At 43.9% G+C, this 18,866-nt stretch overlaps 1 protein-coding gene across 12 annotated transcripts in view; it reads right to left on the bottom strand.

Moving 5' to 3' along the window:
• LOC121917114 (RNA-binding protein Musashi homolog 2-like) overlaps positions 1–18,866 on the bottom strand; it is a 911,933-nt gene that overhangs the window by 10,680 nt on the left and 882,387 nt on the right. For 8 of the 12 annotated variants that reach the window (XM_042442806.1, XM_042442803.1, XM_042442804.1 and 5 more), the window contains one exon: positions 3,085–3,261. The exons of the other annotated variants lie outside the window; for them this stretch is intronic. In XM_042442806.1, the coding sequence (XP_042298740.1) occupies positions 3,085–3,261 (177 nt within the window). The remainder of the gene's footprint in view (positions 1–3,084; positions 3,262–18,866) is intronic. 12 annotated transcript variants of the gene reach the window in all.

The following is an 18,866-nucleotide window of genomic DNA, read 5'->3' as shown; positions in this document are numbered from 1 at the left end:
CAATGATCTCCCGTCTCCCAGGCCCCTATTTTTGGTGCATGCATAAAAATGCCAACCATGGGTTCCCCCTTGCATTCACAGAACTACTTCTTGTATCACATTATTGCTGGTCAAGCTGAAGGGTGGTTTATCAGGCAGTTGGTTCGGACATGTTAAGCCAAAGCCTGCACGAAAATTAATCCAGCGTTGGACAAGAAAGGTCACTGCCGAAAAGATAAACTCTCTGTTGATAAACCGGGGAGAAACTCCTAGCCATGATTCATTATGACACGTCCCTTAGCATACGGTGCATTTAGACAGACGTGGATTCAAGGAAGGAAGGCAGGAGACGAGGGAAGCCACGGCTTCCTCCTTCAGGACAGAAACATTTGAGCAAATTTACACATGGATTCTGACACTATGTAGTAGATTTTGTATAGATGTGTTGGCCAACTAGCCAGTAGGATTGTTTTTGGAGAGTCAGAGAAGATGACTTGCTCTCCATGCAGTGTTCTTGTGCAAAATGTATTTGTAGTTGGCAAATGTTTTAAAAGTGCAATGCGCCCTTTGCATGCACATCAATGGAGGGTGATGTTTCTCCATGGAACTGTTTGGTTTGAAAGTGGAAGGAGTCCCTGCTCAGCCTAGTAAGGCTGGTGCATGCTGCTTTCTCATCCCAGTCCTCCTACCTGCTTTCCCAGACCAGTCTGGGGATGAAGACAACCATATCTGTCAGTTTTGCAGGGTGTTTCTGTAGTCCTTTGCCTCTGCCTATCCTCTAACCTTCAGTAAAGATCCTTTAAAACATGCAAGAAAGGGCCCTACATCATAAATATATGTATGGAACCTGGTCAGGAATGAATGTCCAAATCTAGGTTCAATGCAAAGGCTGGAGTAAAACTGTAGCATTTAATTATAGTTTAGCATGACATTTCTGAATGATGGGTTTGTGTACTCTTCCTTCTAAAAGACTCAGGAAGAAGGGAGGTGCAACCATTTTAGTTTTCAGCTAGGTTTTTCCTGACCTTAGAATAGTTTAAACTATGGTGAATCTAAGCAGGCCAATTCAAACCATGGTTTCAGACCCTAGGGTCCTTTGGTGTTAAACCACAGTTAGAAATAAACCCAGTCCCTGTACTGGACAAAAAGATAAGCTGTTGTTGCTTGGAATGGGAAGCAAATTTATTTGGATCTCCTTGCAAGTGATGGATGGAGTATGGAAAGCTGGAGGACCAGAGAAGTCTTCTGGGTTACATCAGGAAGAAAGGTCTCACCACATTTCAAAAGCAACCGCCTAAGGAGCTTTAAAGCCAAAGATCCTCAGAAAAAGACAAGTACTATCCAATATATATATATTCCCAGTTTCACGTCCATTATTGGGGCCTAATAAAGATCCTTTAGGCATGTTCAAAGCAAATAATTTTCCTACCTTCATGTCCTTCTTGTTCAGTGGTTCCCAAACGTTGGTCCGCCAAATGTTTTGGACTTCAGCTCCAAGAATTCCTGACTGCTAACCAGATTTTGGGAATCAAAATCCAAGATTTCTGGGAGTCGACGTTCAAGAGCTCCTCGGAGTCGAAGACCCAGCGGACCAAGACCCAGCAGACCAAAGTTTGGGAATTGCGACTCTAGTCAAACGCCTACACAATAATATCAGTCGGAGGAACACCTTTTGCATGCAGTTGAACATTGTTTTTTTGCATTAAAAGCTCTTTTAAAAAATCAAGACAAATTACAGTTGGATCCTTTATCCACAGATTCAACTATCCACGGTTTGAAAATATTAAAAAATATACTGTATATACTTGACTATAAGTCGACCTCATGTATGAATGTATAAATATATTTAATATATATAAAACATATATATATTTAAAATTATTATATATATATTTCTACAGTATTATAAATATGTATGGATATGCTGGATTATAGCGATTTCTTAAAGTCTTATAGAGATTGAACGTTAGAGAAGATAGTAGGGAGAGAGGTATTAGCGACAATAGATAGGTAGGATATTATATTAGTGATACATTATCTACATATAGAGTTATAGAGGGAGGGGAGATATAAACTAGATAGTTATTACTATATCATTTATGATATATAGCTGAGACTTTATATAACTATTATATATCTATAATAAAATTTATTCTTATACATTTATATAATTTATATAATTATATGTTTATATTTACAAATTAATTATATATTTATTTTTATAATTATACATTTATATCAATATATATATATATATATATATATATATATATATTTATACCTCATGAATAAATGTATACATAAATTAATCTAAGTTGAGGGCAGGGTTTGGGGGCTAAAATTAGGCATTTTGACATTACTCATGGATAACAACAACAACAACATTTTATTTCTATACCGCCTCTCCAATAAGATCGGGGCGACTTACAAAATATTTAATTCATACAATAGAAATGGATAAGGCGAGGGTAAAATTTAGGGTCATATAACGGTTCCTTATTAAAATAAAAGTTTGAACTATGGTACTTACATTGACCCATGGTTACGTTGGCACAGGTTTTTTGGGGGGTCAATCTAGACTTATACACGAGTATATACAGTATATAAACTGCAAATTTTATATATACTGAGTTGGCCATTTTATATAAGGGACACCCTTTTATGATGCCATTGCGTTTAATGGGACTCGAGCATCTGCCAATTTTGGTATCCATGCGGGATTCTGGAACCAAAACAGATACCGAGAGGGCCCACTGTATTTGGTCCCTTTATTCTAAGGAAACATCTCAAACTTTTATCCCGGAGGATCGAACGGAATAGGGTTGCCCTGCGTGCGTATCAGGCTACCTCTCCCTTTGAAGCAATGCTAGGTTTCCAATGGCGTTTTATCAGACCCGGTCTGGCCCCTGGAAGAAAACAGTGCCCTGAAGGATTACAGCAAAGTCAACACTGAGTAAAAGGATGGAGTGACGTTCAGTCGCCAACTGGGAAGTGGCATAGCATGCAAGCCTCTTCCGTCGAATCATTACATATGTGATGCTGTGTATCATCAGAATGTTTTTTGCTCTCTTTGCTTGCCCCAAAGGAATGAAATGCCATACCAACCTGGGCTTTTAAACTGATCCGGGCTGGGTAGGTGGTGGAGGGGGGAGTTACTCGCTGACGCAGGGTGCTCGCTACGCAGCATCTGAGCCACCCGTGGCCCCATGGAACCATAGTCCGCGTACGATAATGGAGCCCGTAGGTCACCGGGCGGAGAATAGAAACCGTAATCGGGGATCCCTGGGGATACAGTGACGCTATCATTGTGGATAGTGGATGGATTCTTATTTTTCAAATATTAAACGTACTCAGATAACAAATAACGGAAACATTAACAAAAGAATAGTAACATCAACAACAACAAAATTATTGAAGAAAGAATCAAGCATCATTTGATCATACCAGGGTTCTTACTCAATAGTTGTTTGTGGGTTTTTCGGGATCTGTGGCCATGTTCTAGAAGAGTTTATTCCTGACGTTTCAGCAGCATCTGTGGTTGCCATCTTCAGAGAATGCTGGCATGGAAGAGAGTGGGGTATATATATACTGGGTGACTTTCATGCCAGCATTCTCTGAAGATGCCAGCCACAGATGCTGGTGAAACATCAGGAATAAACTCCTCTAGAACATGGCCACAGAAAAACCCACAAACAGCTATGGATGCCGGCCATGAAAGCCTTTGACTTCACGTTCTTACTCAAGCTTGTAGGTAAGTTAGCTTGTAGGTGAGTTAGCTGAGGCTTCAAGCCTGGACTCTTCTTCTCATTTTAAACAAACCAGCTACTCCCCACTTTACTCATTCAAAGTGCCCCGTCCCCATTTTCAGGCACAATAAAATGTAAAAATGAAACACTGATTAAAATACAGTCGGCCCTTGTTACCCACGGATTCGTTTAATCCACGGATTCAACCATCCACAGTGCGAAAATATTCAAATATTCAACAATTTAAATATTAAATCCCTGGATAAAGGCTCCATGCCAAAAGCAAACCATGCGTCAAAAGCTCTTTTTAAAAAACCACGACAAATTACAGTTGGCCCTCCGTATCCGTAGATCCTTTATCCAGGGATTTAACCATCCAGGGCTTGATGATATTCAAAGAATATTTAAATTGCAAAAGGCAAAGCTTGCTTTATGACATTTTATATAAGGGACATAAGGGATGTTTCACTATAGCGTTGTATTTAATGGGACTTGAGCATCCACGGATTTCGGTAGCCAGGGTTGTCCTGGAACCAAACCCCAGCGGATAACAAGGGCCTGCTGTAAAATAAAATAGTAATATACACTGAGAAGAAAGAAAGAAAAGCTGAACCAAGCCGGCTGGTCTTAACTTTGCATTAAACACCTGAGCTGGCTTTCCCTATGTTACTAAGCAAAGGACTCCCCAAACCACAGCTTGTACAAATACATGTGCACTTTTTCCATGCACACACTTTATACAAAGTGGAGCAACGCACAAGGCTTTCAGCTTTACTGGTAAGTACTCCCTCACTTTATCTTACCTGGATTTCCCTGAAGTCCTGGATCCTGATAAGACTGTCCCTCCCTAGTCTTAGTATAGTATATTCCAAAGACTGATGCGTGTGTGTATCGTTTTATTGCATCCCCGCTACAAGAACTCAAATCCACATGGGCCTAAAACAGGCAAGCGAGACTCGCACCACCCCAGGACTATTGCTTCCACAAAGCAAGCCCTATCAAGTCATTTCGGTCACAGCAAACAAGACGAAGAAACAGGTGAGTGCTATGAAACCCCGGCACCCCATAAACCCCCTACCCACGAGTAACAAAAAAGAAATACGTTCTAGAAAAAGGCAAATACCACGAACGAGATTAAGCGACTCCACATTTTGCCAAGCAAAACCTGGCCCCAAAGTTGCAAACCCCACAAAACCCATAGAGTCTCCCTGCTGGGGAGGATCAGGGGAGGCCATTACCTTTCCCATTAAAGGGTAAAATCTCTGATAATTTCTTTCCGTTCCTTCCTCATTTGATTCTACATTTGATTTATTTGATTCTACCACAGCATGTGTACCATGCTCTATCTCTTAAGGTGCCTATTGCAAAACAAGCACCCTTGTAATCCGTCATGGGGGAGACAGTTGACTACAAAGGCTCCAAACTTGCGGACAGCAAATCTGGAAGCCAGTCAGTAGAAAACGCATTGCATGGTGCATTCTTTGGCTTCTCAGTGTGCATATTAAGAAATGAGAAAAGGAAGAAAGGAAGACAGTTCTCCCATGTTCAACTATCTCTTGCAAAATTCATTTCCCTGCCAACTTTTGTGCAAACTCCAACCCCCTTTGGTAATGTCCTGCGCGCCTTACAGACCCAACAAGCCTGGGACCGCAATGGTTTCCTGGCTCCAGCTACACTCGCCATCGGGGAAAGAAACTCCAGATGTGCTGGTAGACCCCCGTCTCTGGGATCATAGAGTCGCGAGGGAGAATTTCTGCCCAGGTGGAGGTATATAATTGGTCTCTATCAAGAAGCTGCTTGCGTCTGTGGCCTAGTTTAAAGACCTCTGGGGGAAAACGGTGCACAGTTGGGTGTATCAGCAATAGCACAGAATGATTTTGGCACACGCAAACCCTCTGCAGTGAAAGATATGCCTCCAAAGATGCCATGAATTCTGCTCCATCCTATTAACATTGCTTGGCCATGGACCAGACTTTACAATAGCAATGCGAATGCAACCATACACACTACTGATGAAGGGTCAAAGCAGAACTTTAGGAAGACTTCCTTCAGATGCTGGAGTGCTCCTGGAACAAAAGACCCCAGTGATACCAATCAGGACATAATTTCTCTCATTCTGCCCCCCAAAATCCTCTCGCTATAAGCAGGCGCACGCAACTTGGAAGCCGTGCGCACCCTCCGTGTTTATGATAATAACCGGGCATGCTTGAAAGCAGCGGGAAATTTTCAATATAACTATCATTAAGACAAAACGCTTTAAATCAAAGCCATTACCGCGCCTGAGAGTTTAAAGCTCACAAGATTAGGCCACATCTCTCACTCTCTCTCTTTCTCTTTTTTTAATCTTTATGAAAAATTCATAGAACAAGCTGCCAAACATCATCTTCCTTGCTCGAGAGAGTAAATGATATAATAATATTTAATGCTGCCGATACAGATAAAAGTGGAGTAAGAAGCGGCACGCTGTAATGTGTACATCAGGGAGACACTGTTGAACAAGGAGCTCCGACACACGGCAGATGTAGCGCTGGGCAGATGAGCGGAGCGGAAGCCTGTCATTGCCTCCCTCAACTTCCAACGCATCAGAGACTGCTCTTTGATGCTTTTCAAAGCATGGGAGATCCACCACACCACCACACGGCTCTCAAGGACGCTTGAAAACTGTAGGGTGGAAAGGAGGACTCGATGCAACGAACCCTTATAAGGTACCGAGAAACAGGTATGACGGATACAGTGGTCCCTCCACATCCACTGGGGTTAGGGGCACAGGTCCGCCGTGAAACTGCAAATAAGAAAACACGGCTTTTTAAACCCAAGAGACCACCTCTCTAGGAATCTCTAGGTCCTCCAGCACAACGCTATGGTCAACACGTGCCAAAAATAGGCCATGGAATCATGCTGGAGGACCTACAAATGTCTAGAGAAGTGCTTTCTCTTTGAGGTCCTCCAGCACAACTCCATGGTCAACTTCTAGCAGAGTTGCACTGGAAGACCTAGAGATCCCTAGACAGAACATATTAATCAAATCCGCAAATAATGAAAAACGCAAAAGTCAAAGCCGCAAGTGTGGGAGCTGACTCTTTGTTGATGGGCAAAGGTTGATGCAACACCCCAGAAGCTTACACGCCAACCAGTTGTGCCCAGTGCTGGCTGGAGGACAAATATACAGGTGTATAAGATACTACCACCATAACCAGCATCTCTCTCGTCTTGGGAATCATGGGATGCCCAAAAGCCGCTTGTGTGCTACTTTCTGGCTGTAAAGCTCCCGGGATCTGCTGCTCTACCTTTCTTTTATCAACTTGTCATGGAAGAAGTCCTGTTTGATGCTCCTATGGTTAGGCAAGATTAGTTTGCTCATGGCCTTGGACTGAGGTTCTTGCCTACCCTCAAGCTAGAAGAGGAGGGAACCAGGAAGATTCCCAAACTATAGTCTTCCTGGTGTTTTGGGACTTGAGCTCCCAGAATTCCTGCCTGTTGGTCAAGCTGGCTGGGCCTTCTGGGAATGGAAGTCCAAAACACCTGGAGGACCAAAGTTTGGGAACCAATGGCCTAGAAACCCTGCTTATAGAGCATGGTGCATGCACTGTCTTGCAACAACATGGCCTGTTCAAGACTGCGCATGCACCATACTGGCTCCTTGGAGGAGGGGTGCAATAAATTAATGTAATACATAAATAACATTAAATAAATATGGGCTGTCCTATGTTGTTCTGCGCATCAACCTGAAGGAAAGGGTCTGTACGGAAAAGACCCTAGGGGTATCACTGGAAAGATGTATTTGTACCTGCAGGGACACTATCTCTGCACTACACTCCTGAAATGAAATGGAAGGATAAAGATGCTACGGGTGAATCTACTCTCACAGTTGGCAAATAACCTTAGCTTTCATAGCTCTGCAAGCCCAGCTAAATCCCTCAGACATTGCTCAATTTCTGTTTCAGGTGGAGAAGTGGGATGGTCAATCTACTCCAGGTTTTCACCCAAATGTTAAAGGACCGGCCAAAGGTGCTGAATCCTATAGCCAAGACAAGTTCAACACCCTGCTTGTTGTTAACTGCCCTTGACGTGTGGGGACCCCATGGGTGAGATATCTCCAAGACCCCTTTATCTTTAACTCAGGCCCTGTAGATTTAGGCCCATGACCTCCCTGGTTGAGCCCATCCATTTGGCAGGTCATTTCCCTCTCTTTCTATTGCCCTCTAACTTTCCTAGCATTGTCTTTTCCAACAATTCATGCCTTAACGTGATGTGGATAACTACGACAACCTCAGTTTAGTCATCTTGGCTTCCAGGGAGATTTCTGCCATGATCTGTTCTATGACCCATCTGTTTGTCTCCTTCCTGTTGCCAATAAAACACAGATAGATGCATACAGAGTTCCTACATGCATTAAACAAATCTGTGTCGCCCAGTATGTACTCCATCCATCCATTAAGTAGATCCAGGTCAACTTAGCTTCAGCAAGGCTGCTGAACCATGTACCTTTAGACCATAGGTTGGTCCAAATTTCATAGAATCATAGAGTTGGAAGAGACCCCAAGGGCCACCCGGTTCAACCCCATTCTGCCATGCAGGAACTCTCAATCAAAGCATCCAGCCTCTATTTAAAGACCTCCAAAGAAGGAGAGCCCACCACTCTCAAAGGGAGTGTCTTCCACTGTCGAACAGCTCTTATGGACAGGAAGGTCCTCCTAATGTTTAGGTGGAATCTCTTATTGTGTAGGTTGCATCCATTGCTCTGGAGCAGCAGAAAACAAGCTTGCTCCATCCTCAATATGACATCCCTTCAACAGGGCTATCATATCACTTCTGAACTTCTCCAGGCTAAACATACTCAGCTCCCTAAGTCGTTCCTTTTATTATTTGCATTTGAGATTGCGTTTACCCAGCTTTAAATTGAAATTCCAATCGGTCTGTTTCTAATGTACAGGATCACTTTTTAAAGCAGACGGCGCAGTGTTCTTTTGAAGGCAAGTTGTATGGGAAGAGCACAGTTTTGGAGGTTTGGTGAGCCTTCTGAGCCCTAAAAAGTACTGAACCGAGGCTGGGCGACTGGCATCAAGAATTCCTCAGCCTAACAGTGGATTAAAAATTGGTGCCAACACTGGAAGAGACCTTTTCTCACAATAAAAAGAAGAAGAAGCTAATTGCTGCAATTCTTTCCGACTCGAGAGAATCTAAATGGAACGATGAAACAAAAATCCCTACAGGTCACATCCCCTCCTTTTAAATATCAGGAAAGGCAACATCAAAAGCTGAAGATGCTTTTCTGAAATTGGCTTCTGAATCCTCTCTTTTCCTGAATATCAGGTAATGCCCTTGCTTAAATCATCGGTTCTGCCACTTTCTAAAGGTCCCTAAAGCATGTGCAATATCCGGGGACTCTCTCCCTATTATATGAACAGAATTGTTTTTTAAGAGCGTCTTATCTTTTCAATTGCATTTTATTCTTTTAACTTGAAGGTGAATTGTTTTGAAACTCATATGATTTAATTCTATTTTCATGTTCACCTGTTCCACGTTTTTAATTGTACCGTTCTCTTAAACCGGGAGCTGCTTTGAGTCCCATTCTTGGGGGAAAAGTCAGATACAAATAAATACAACAATAGTGATAATGATAATAATAATCTGAAAGTATTCTACAAAGGCAGAATTTGGAAAGAGATGTGTTACTCTGTCTCCTAAACAATGGCATGAGATGTTTGTTCAGCACAATGAAGCAAATGGGAGGCAAATAGGGCATGTTCTCCAGCCCTTCCGATGTTGCCTTCTCTTAAAGCAAGCATCCATCATGTCTGCAACCTTCTGTGACCTCCCATCATTGTGTTACGCCAGGGGTTGTTCATCTAAATATCTTGGGGAAAGTATTGGTACTGGTCGAGCAGCGCAAAGATTTCAACGCCCCGTAGAAAAGGTTAGCACATTCTCCCGCAAGCGCTCTGTCACATCGATCGCTTCAGGTACTTGGATAACATCGTCAACAAGGGAGACTAAATGTAGCTCTGGGACCCATGGTGCGACTGGGTCACAATACATCTTAAGATGCATTTGGAGACGCCAACTCCTCACGGCAGTATAGAAAAGTCTGCAACCTTCAGGCTTCAGTGTCCTATTTTGTGGAATGCGGATGCAAACCAGTTCTACAAGGCCTAACCGCAATGAAACAAACACAACTCAGGTGTTCGCTGGATTTTGCAGAAATGTAAAGTCTGCAAAGAGAAGGGGAGCAGTGGTGCATCCCTGTTGCGTTTGTAGCCCCCGGGAGCATCAACAAGAAGATGTGGTCGATGTGGGTCATCTAGGAGTCCAAGTAGACTACAAGTTGAGCATGAGTCAACAGTTCAATGTGGCAACTAAAAAGGCCAAAGCGATTTTAGGTTGCATCAATAGAAGTATAGTGTCTAGTGCCACTCTATTCTGCCTTGGTCAGGCCTTACCTGGAATACTGTGTCCAGTATAATTCAAAAAGGATATTGAGAAATTGGAGCGTGTCCAAAGAAGGGCGACTAAAATGGTGAAGGGTCTGGAAACCAGGCCTTATGAGGAACAGCTTAGGGAGCTGGGCATGTTTAGCCTGGAGAAGGGAAGGTTAAGAGGTGATAGGATAGTCCTGTTTAAGTATTTGAAGGGATGTCATATTGAGGATGGAGAAAGCTTGTTTTCTGCTGCTCCAGAGAATGGGATTCGGAACAATGGATGCAAGCTACAGGAAAAGAGATTCCACCTAAACATTAGGAATAAAGTCCTGACAGTGAGGGCTGTTTAACAGTGGAAGACGCTCCATCAGAGAGTGGTGGAGTCTCCTTCTTTGGAGGTTTTTAAACAGAGGCTGGATGGCCATCTGTCAAGGATGCTTTGGTTGAGAGTTCCTGCATGGCAGGGGGTTGGACTGGATGGCCCTTGAGGTCACTTCCAACTCTATGATTCTAAGGCCTGTTACAGACTGCCAAAATAAAGCTGCTTGGGGTCTCTTTGGAGGTCTGCTATTTAAATAATGCATGGGTCCTAAGAGTCCAGAGGTCGCGCCAAAGCCACACTCCATTCCTAAGCACTGGAGTGCAGCTTTGGTGCAGCTTCTAGATTCTTAGGATGCATGCATCATTTAAACAGCATACCTCCAAAGAGACCCCAAGCAGCTTTATTTTGACAATCTGTAACAGGCCTAAGTGAAGAAACACCTACCGAGTCTTGACACAGGATAGTGGAATATCCACCATTCCAAAAGAGTTCCTGCATGGCTGGGGGAGAGGGTTTTGACTGGATGGCCCTTGGGGTCTCTTCCAACTCTATGATACTATGCCATTGTATTGCAACTCCCATCATCCCTTAGCACTGGCCGTGCTACATGTTCCCCTATCAAAGGCTGGTTTGCAAGGTCAGAGAGTCAAGGCACTGGGGCATTAAGACATTGGGATCTAATTCAATAAAATAAAGGTAGGCCGGGGTGTGCCATGACTAACTATGCCACCATCCCACCGGCCTAACTGCTCTAGCAGCGGCTAAATCTTTAACAGATGTTTTAGCGCCGCTTAAGCACGAGCATTGATAAAGGGCTGTCGACAAGTGATTGGGGACGCGTTAGCAAAATACTCAACGCGGGCCAATTTGAGAAACCCATGCAAAGCACCGCCTCCCCGAACGCTCCCTGCAATCGCTGGCGGCGGCAAATAAATACATCCCTCGTCTAAGCGGCGATGTTTTGTGCGCACGATCAATATTTATAGCCTCATCAAAATCTCCCCGGTCGCGAATTAAAAGCCTCCCTCTCGTGCGGGGCCAGGGCTGCTGCCGCCACTGCCGAGGCTGTTGCAGAGGCGCTGCAATCAAGAGAGCCCCGTTCTTCTGGCCGCGTCTGACAAAAGAGTTTCCACTTGAGGGGCTCATCTTTAATCATTAGAAAAAGCACAGAAGTTTAATCCATTTTTGATGTAAGTGCTAATAGCTCGGCGTCCTTGAAGTTCAAAGTGGTCTTCGTGCATGGCACTAATTAGCCGCGCAAGCCAGCCAGGCCGCACTCGCGCATGATTCTCATTAGAGCCTTCACAACAAACAAACGCCGACCTTAACTAAGGCAGTGCTTCGTTTTGTCCCCCTTGTCAAAGGATTTTGGAGGGCAGTCGATACTCTCCCCCTGCCTCTCATCCTTGCCTTGCATTCTCTCTTTTCTCCGTGCCATCCGTTCATCCGAAGTGCATCTTCTCAGCTCGGATTGTCCCCATGCTGCCTTTTTTGTTAGGAGAAGCCGTCATCTGTTCAGTCCCCTGCAGCTGGACACACACACAAAAGAGGTGTACGTCTCTTTTGAAATGTTCTCTCCACTTGCCTAGAGTCCAAGTAGCACCTTCAGCAAGTAAAAGATGCCTATATGCATCCGAGGAACTAGACTGAAGTATATGGAAGCTCATGCTGCCTTCTTTATTTCAGGATGTGGAGAGATCTTGTAGCACCTTTGAGACGCACTGAAAGAAACTGGCAGCATGAGCTTTCTTAGACTTAAAAGTACTTCCTCAGATGAAATAGACTTAAGTCTAGGAAAGCTCATGCTGCCAACTTCTTTCTTTCCGTGAGTCTCAAAGGTGCTACAAGATCTCTCCGCATACTGATTCTATCGACTAACACAGCTATTATTATTATTATTATTATTATTTAGAGAGTTCTTGTAGCACCTTTGAGACTAACTAAAAGAAAGAAATTGGCAGCATGTGTTTTTGTAGACTTCAGTCTACTTCATCAGATGCACTTGGTCTACGAAATGCATTTAAATCTAGGAAGGCTCATGCTGCCAACTTCTTTCTTTCCGTGAGTCTCAAAGGTGCTACAAGATCTCTCTACATAATGAGTACAAGCGGGGTAAAGGATATTGAGGATATTGATCTGTTCAACAGATTCAAATCTAACTGGGTCAGGAGCGTTTTAACAAAAAGGGGTGCCAACATCATCCTTAACGCAAGAGGTCGATTGGGAATTAACAGCATGCAATGGTACACTGCAGTGGTTAAAAGCGCAAAACATGTCCGAAGGAAGGCAAAGATAGGTTGGCCCCAGCATTTTGCAAGATGTCTCTTTCTAATCTGTACAGTGGGCAGCAGAACATGGCTGCCGTTATACTTTGGATTCTTGCACAATTATTACAATTGATGGCTATAACCTGTATTTGGTTGTCATGAATAAACTGTACTGTACAATTAGTGCTGGTGCCTGCAAAAGTCTGGCAGTGTTCTGCTTTAAAATATGATCGAACCCCAACTACAGGGACTCTAAAGTAGGTTGTACTTTCCGGCATCCCTCATTTTTCTCCTCCCGGCTGGCATGCTGAGTGGAGGACAAGAGTAGGCACTGCCCGTCTGTCTTCATTACGGCGGGAAAGGCGCAGAACGTTCCAGCGCTGCCTTCGGAAGAAGGTTCATTATGATGAAGTTTCAGAGCCTTCGGCACGGAAGACATTCTCGCTTGGCTCCGAGCGGATGGATAGTCCAGGCACAAGTGTGCCAGAGAGAAGAGGGATGATAAAGCAAGGGCAATGCCGAAAGGGCTGCGGAGGACAAGCCGCTGCCCTTTTCCTGTTGCAGAAACGCCATGCGCGATGTTGGCGCTATATATATATTAACTAGGAGCCTGCAGCCGAATAATTGACCAGTTAGTTCAAATCAATATGTGAAACCCAGCTCTCCTCCTTTGCTCTTTTGACTCACTTCTCCCCCAGAGTTGCCAAGCAACGACACTGGCAGCGAGGAGGAAAAGCCGCAACCAGCAGTGCACTCCCTGGACTCATGGCAGAGCGACCCAATGTCCTTGGGGCTCCTTGGTTCACACTTCCTAGTTCTCTTCACATGTACTGCCTTCACATGCCTGATCCTTTCCTCTCAATGGTGCACAAACTGGGGTTAGTGGTTTTGCAAGAGGTCTTCTTGCACTTCCTCTGATTATCCCTTTCCTAACTGAATTCCTTCCTCTACCATTGACCACAACTCTTGCTCTAGATAGAATCATAGAGTTGGAAGAAACCCCAAGGGCCATCCAGTCCAACCCCATTCTGCCATGCAGGAACTCTCAATCAAAGCATCCCCGACAGATGGCCATCCAGCCTCTGTTTAAAGACCTCCAAAGAAGGAGGCTCCACCACCCTCCAAGGGAGTGGATACCTTCCCTTGCTTTTGTCTTCATCCCTCTGCCTACCTGGCACCTTTCCTGATGTTCCTGCACCTCTTAACTCCTTTGAGATGTGGTGCTCGAGAAGAGTGCCAAGGATACCACAGACAGCCAAAAGGACAAACAAATGGGTTCTAGAGCAGATCAAGCCAGAAATCTTCCTAGAAACCAAGATGACAAGACTTAGACTGTCATACTTTGGACACATCATGAGAATCGTTGGAAAATACCATAATGTTAGGAAAGGTTGGAAAGGGAAATAGAAAGCGAGGAAGGCCACATGCTAGATGGATGGACTCTATTAAAGAGACCACAAATATGAGTTTGCAAGAGCTGGGCAGAGCAGCAGAGGACAAGGGGAGCCATCCATAGGGTCGCCATGGGTCGATGCAAAGGCACTTAACAACAACCACCACAACAACAACTTCTCTAAGGGCTTGTCTACATTACTTATAAACCCCAAACTCCCCCCAATCTCTCTGCATGCTGTTTACATTATGCAGGTCCCAAACCCTGAATGAGGTCCAAGCTGTTTCCATAAGGCTTGGACCTTAGGTTAAAAACTGACCCCCAAAAAATTTGAATTGACTTATCCACAGGTCAATGTAAGTACTGTACTTTACCCTGGAAGCACTGGCCCCTTTCTACTTTCTCATCCAGCCAGCCTTTAGCATGAGCACAAACAGTTATAATGCTTGCTGGGATGTTGTAAGTTTGTTGGCATCATTTTCCTTTGCTTCGTCCTTTACATCCTTCCTTACGTACCCCTAAGTTTTACCGTCGACTTATCCACAGGTCGTATCAAAATCCATAACTGTGGTCCCCAAACCTGTCCTCAACTTATACATAAGAGCGACTTATAGTTGAGTATATACTACTGTAGTTGAGTGCAGTCAGCCCTCCTCATCCATGGATTTTTTATCCACAAATTCAAGCATCCACGACTTGAAAATACTTTAAAACTGTACAAATTCCCATAGGCAAACCTTGGTTTTGCCCTTTTATCTAAGGGACACCGTTTTACTATGCCATTATATTTGATGGGATTTGAGCATCCATGGATTTTGGTATCCACAGGGGTCCTGGAACGAAACCCCAGCGGATACCAAGGGCCCACTGTATATACAATTATAATTGGGTTTATACTTTGCTATGGGCTAGGAGGGGAAGACCGCAAGCAAGATGGATGGACTCAATCGGGGAGTCAGAAGCGTAGTTTTGCAGGGACTGAGCATAGCAACGGAGGATAGGGGACTTGGAGATGTTGGAGCTGACTTGAGGGCAGTTAACAACAACAACAAATGGGCTTTCCATAAATGCCAGAGTAAAAATGGAGCAACAATGTACGCGGTCCCTGTAAACATCCCACTAGGTCGCTCTGCAATTGCAGTTTGTGCTGGGGAAATACAGATGGCCCTCTGTATCCATGGATTTTTGTATCCACGGATTCAAGCATCCATGGCTTTTAAAAATATATACATTCCAAAAAAGCAAACCTTAATTTTGCCATTTTATATCAGGGACAGCATTTTACTATGCCATTGTATTTAATGGGACTTGAGCACCCATGGATTTCGGTATCCATGGAGGATGGGGGTCCTGCAACCAAACCCCAGCGGATACCAATGATCCACCGTATGGGGCCAGAATACTCCATAGGCAGCCCAGAGTATTCTGGCAAATGTAGGAAAGCCCTAGAAGTGGGGATTTCTTCCCACCCGCCTCCCAATATCCCAATACCAACCAAACTGACAACATCCCTTTCTTCCCCAGACCACAAGCTGTTAAGTTGCCTGAGCAACTAAATGTTCCTTTCTGCCATAGGAGCTCAGCCAACCGGTCTCCTCCTGCCGCATATGCATTATAAGAAAAATAATAAGGATCTGACAAAGAGAAGAGAATCCACTGCAGCGCAAGCGGAGTTTGGCATTCTCCGCCACCCCAACATCTTTCTAAATAACCTCAATCTAAATTGCATTCCTACAACTCCAAGCCATTGCTCTGGTTGTATTTGTGAGCCGCCTTGGGTCCCTTTCGGGGAGAAAGGCAGGACAGAAATCAAATCAAATCAATTCAAATCAATCAATCAATGAACTCAATTGTCTCCTATTAAGTATTGTTTCTCTCAAATTCCTAGCATAGGTCCAAGTTTGGGAAGATGGCTGTACTGCAGCCGTTCCCACCAGACATACCCAGGAGTAGCTGAATTTAAACGGTTTGTATTTTAATAGATTATATTTTAATTTATAACTGTTTTAATCCTTAACACTGTTTAATTGTTTTTTAATTTTACATTAATGTATTTTAATATTTTGTATTGTTTTTAAATTGTGCGATTTTATACATGAGTCCCTATATTGGGAGAAAGGTGGGATGTAAGAAAATAAAATGAATAATAAATAGCTGTGCAGCAAAATCCCAAAGTAATCCCCAAAATGCTCAAAATATAAGCTTTCTTAGTCTCACAAGGTGTTAAAAATCAGACACGAGAAGAAAAGTGATGATGTTAGAGCCTTGGACTACATTTTTCAATGCTGTTTTTGTGATTTTCAGGTCATTTCTGACTTATGGCAACTCTAAGGCTATCATGAGACCGAATGTCACCCAATAGGTTGAGCAGGGAATCGAACTCTGATCTCCACAGTTGTTGTCCTATGTTCTAAACCATCACACCACACTCTCTTGGTAGACATTTTGTCTACCAAATATCAGTTTCGCAGACTCAGAATCCTTCTGTGTGACATTTGTGTGATCTCCAAAAGCTTTGGCTTTCTGTTCTCCTATTTTGCGCACTTTCTGGGGTGCAACTGAGACAAGTTCATGCATCTCCTCGATGCCGATCTGCCGCTATCAATCCATGAAAAGCAAAGCTATGTGTCTCAAGAGTCATTTCCAACTCATATGGCTTTTTATTGTAAGGAAACGAAATATCTCTTTGGACTTCTTCCTTCCCTGTTTATCAGCAAAGGCTTCATTAGCCTCTTGGTTTTTACTACCGGTGATCCAGATTTGCCTGAATTGTTTACCGCGGCCTGGACAGGCCTTTTATTAATATTAATGAGGGCCGCGGAAGAAAAGGGACCCTTTATTTTTAGCCGACTCTAATTGCGTCGTAATTATTCATCTACAAAACAAATGAGCCGCGCTCCATCTCTATGGCAACTGAAGCGCCGGCCTCCCACCGCCGCGCATTAGCGGGCCATTGCTCTGGTTGTATTTTCAAGAGACGCCTTTTGTGGAACAAACAGCCAAAGAGAAATCCAAATAAAGTCAGTTCTCTGTTGTGCCTTAAGTCAAAGTGTCAATGGCCACGTCAACCGTACTGTTGTGAGTATGATCTATTATGAGAATGCTTACACATTCGGCATACGTTCTGCACACAGGTGGAGGTGTTGGGGAGTGGAACGGACCGCCTTGAAAGGTGGTGGACTCTCTTGGTGTTGTGTGCTTTCAAGATGTTTCCAACCTACAGCAATGCTAAGGTGAACCTATCCTGGTTTTTTTCTGGGCCTGAGTGTGTATGACTCACCCAAAGTCCCCCAATGGATTTCCATGGCCAAGCAAGGAATCTCCAAAGTTGTAACTCCAGCCACTACTCCACCTTGGCTCTTGGTGGATTCTCTACTGAGATTTATAACTAACTGAAACCACTATCTCACCCTACCTCTTGGTGGATTCTCTACTGGAGATTTATAAGTAACAGCTGGATGCCCACCTGTCAAGGATCCTTTAAGTAATGGATCTCCCCACCTCACCAAGGATTTGGCAACTTCTGAAATCCTTTCCAACTCCACAACTGAGTGATTCTATAGCTCTGCGAGATGTGCTTTGAACAGGCAAGGTGTTCCATGTTGTGGCTGAGCATTATTATGATAGCTGGCCAAATGTGTCCTTTTTGTTGTTGCCTGCCACCAAGCTGACTTTGACTTACTACAACCTTGTGAATGAGAGAGCTCCACATTTCTCAACTACCCTGCTCAGGTCTTGCAAATTCAGGGCAGCCATGGTTTTCTTGCGTACTATGGTCTCCCCTTGCTTTCTGTTTTACCGGGCATTATAGTAATAGCAATAGCAACTACTGTACATTTCTACACCGCTTATCAGTGAACTAGCATTCCCTAAGCAGTTTACAATGTATAAGTCTATTGCCCCCAACAAACTGGGTACTCATTTTACCAATCTACGAAAGGATGGAAGACTGAGTGGACCCTGGAGCCCTGCCTGGGATCGAACCTTGTGGCTGCAGTACTGGCATTTAGCCACTGTCCTACCAGGCCCCCCTATCTTTCTGAATCACGTCATTGCTTGATACCTCCAAAGTATGACAGCCTCAGCTTTCTAGGGAGAGTTCGGGCTCAATTTGCTCTCAGTCCTGTTCATTCATCTTTTTTAGCTGTCCATCATTCACTATCTAGCAAGTATGGGGTGGACCACTGCACCAATGGATTATGGAGACACCCCCAAAGCATCCATTAGTCAGGTTCTATAGAGCGTGAGGTCAGCGAAATAAATTAAAAACAAGAACAGTAGCAGTTTTATCATGAAGGATAAATCTATCGGCAGTTGGGACTCAAGGTGGCCACATGGAGCATATCCCTGAAGATATATTCCTGGTACAGTATATCCAAATTAATTCTTGGAGGCACTGAGCTGAAGAGTGTTCCTGAACTCCTATCCTACTCGATGGAAAGACACCTAGCTTGCTACTCTGGTAAGCCACAAACAGACAAGATGGACCTTGGGTTGGATTGACTATGTTTGTTTGGCATCCTGATGAATTTTCTGGGACGAGAAAGAAACTGCACTTGGAGGAAAGACTGAAATGTTTTGTCAGCTCCCTCATCCATCAGTCAACTGGCCAACCTCTTAAAGCAAATAATATTCAGAGAGGCCGGATTAATATTTCTGAGCTGAGAAACAACCTTCCCTAGAAAGAGCCAGGTCCAGTAGACCATCCGATATACTATTTATGGATTTGCCCTTTGCAAT

This window comes from Sceloporus undulatus, chromosome 11 (genome assembly GCF_019175285.1).
Source record: "Sceloporus undulatus isolate JIND9_A2432 ecotype Alabama chromosome 11, SceUnd_v1.1, whole genome shotgun sequence".
In the NCBI taxonomy this organism is placed as follows: Eukaryota; Metazoa; Chordata; class Lepidosauria; order Squamata; family Phrynosomatidae; genus Sceloporus; species Sceloporus undulatus.
Note: the sequence above shows the minus strand (reverse complement) of the source record. Positions and strands in the feature narration are given on the sequence as shown.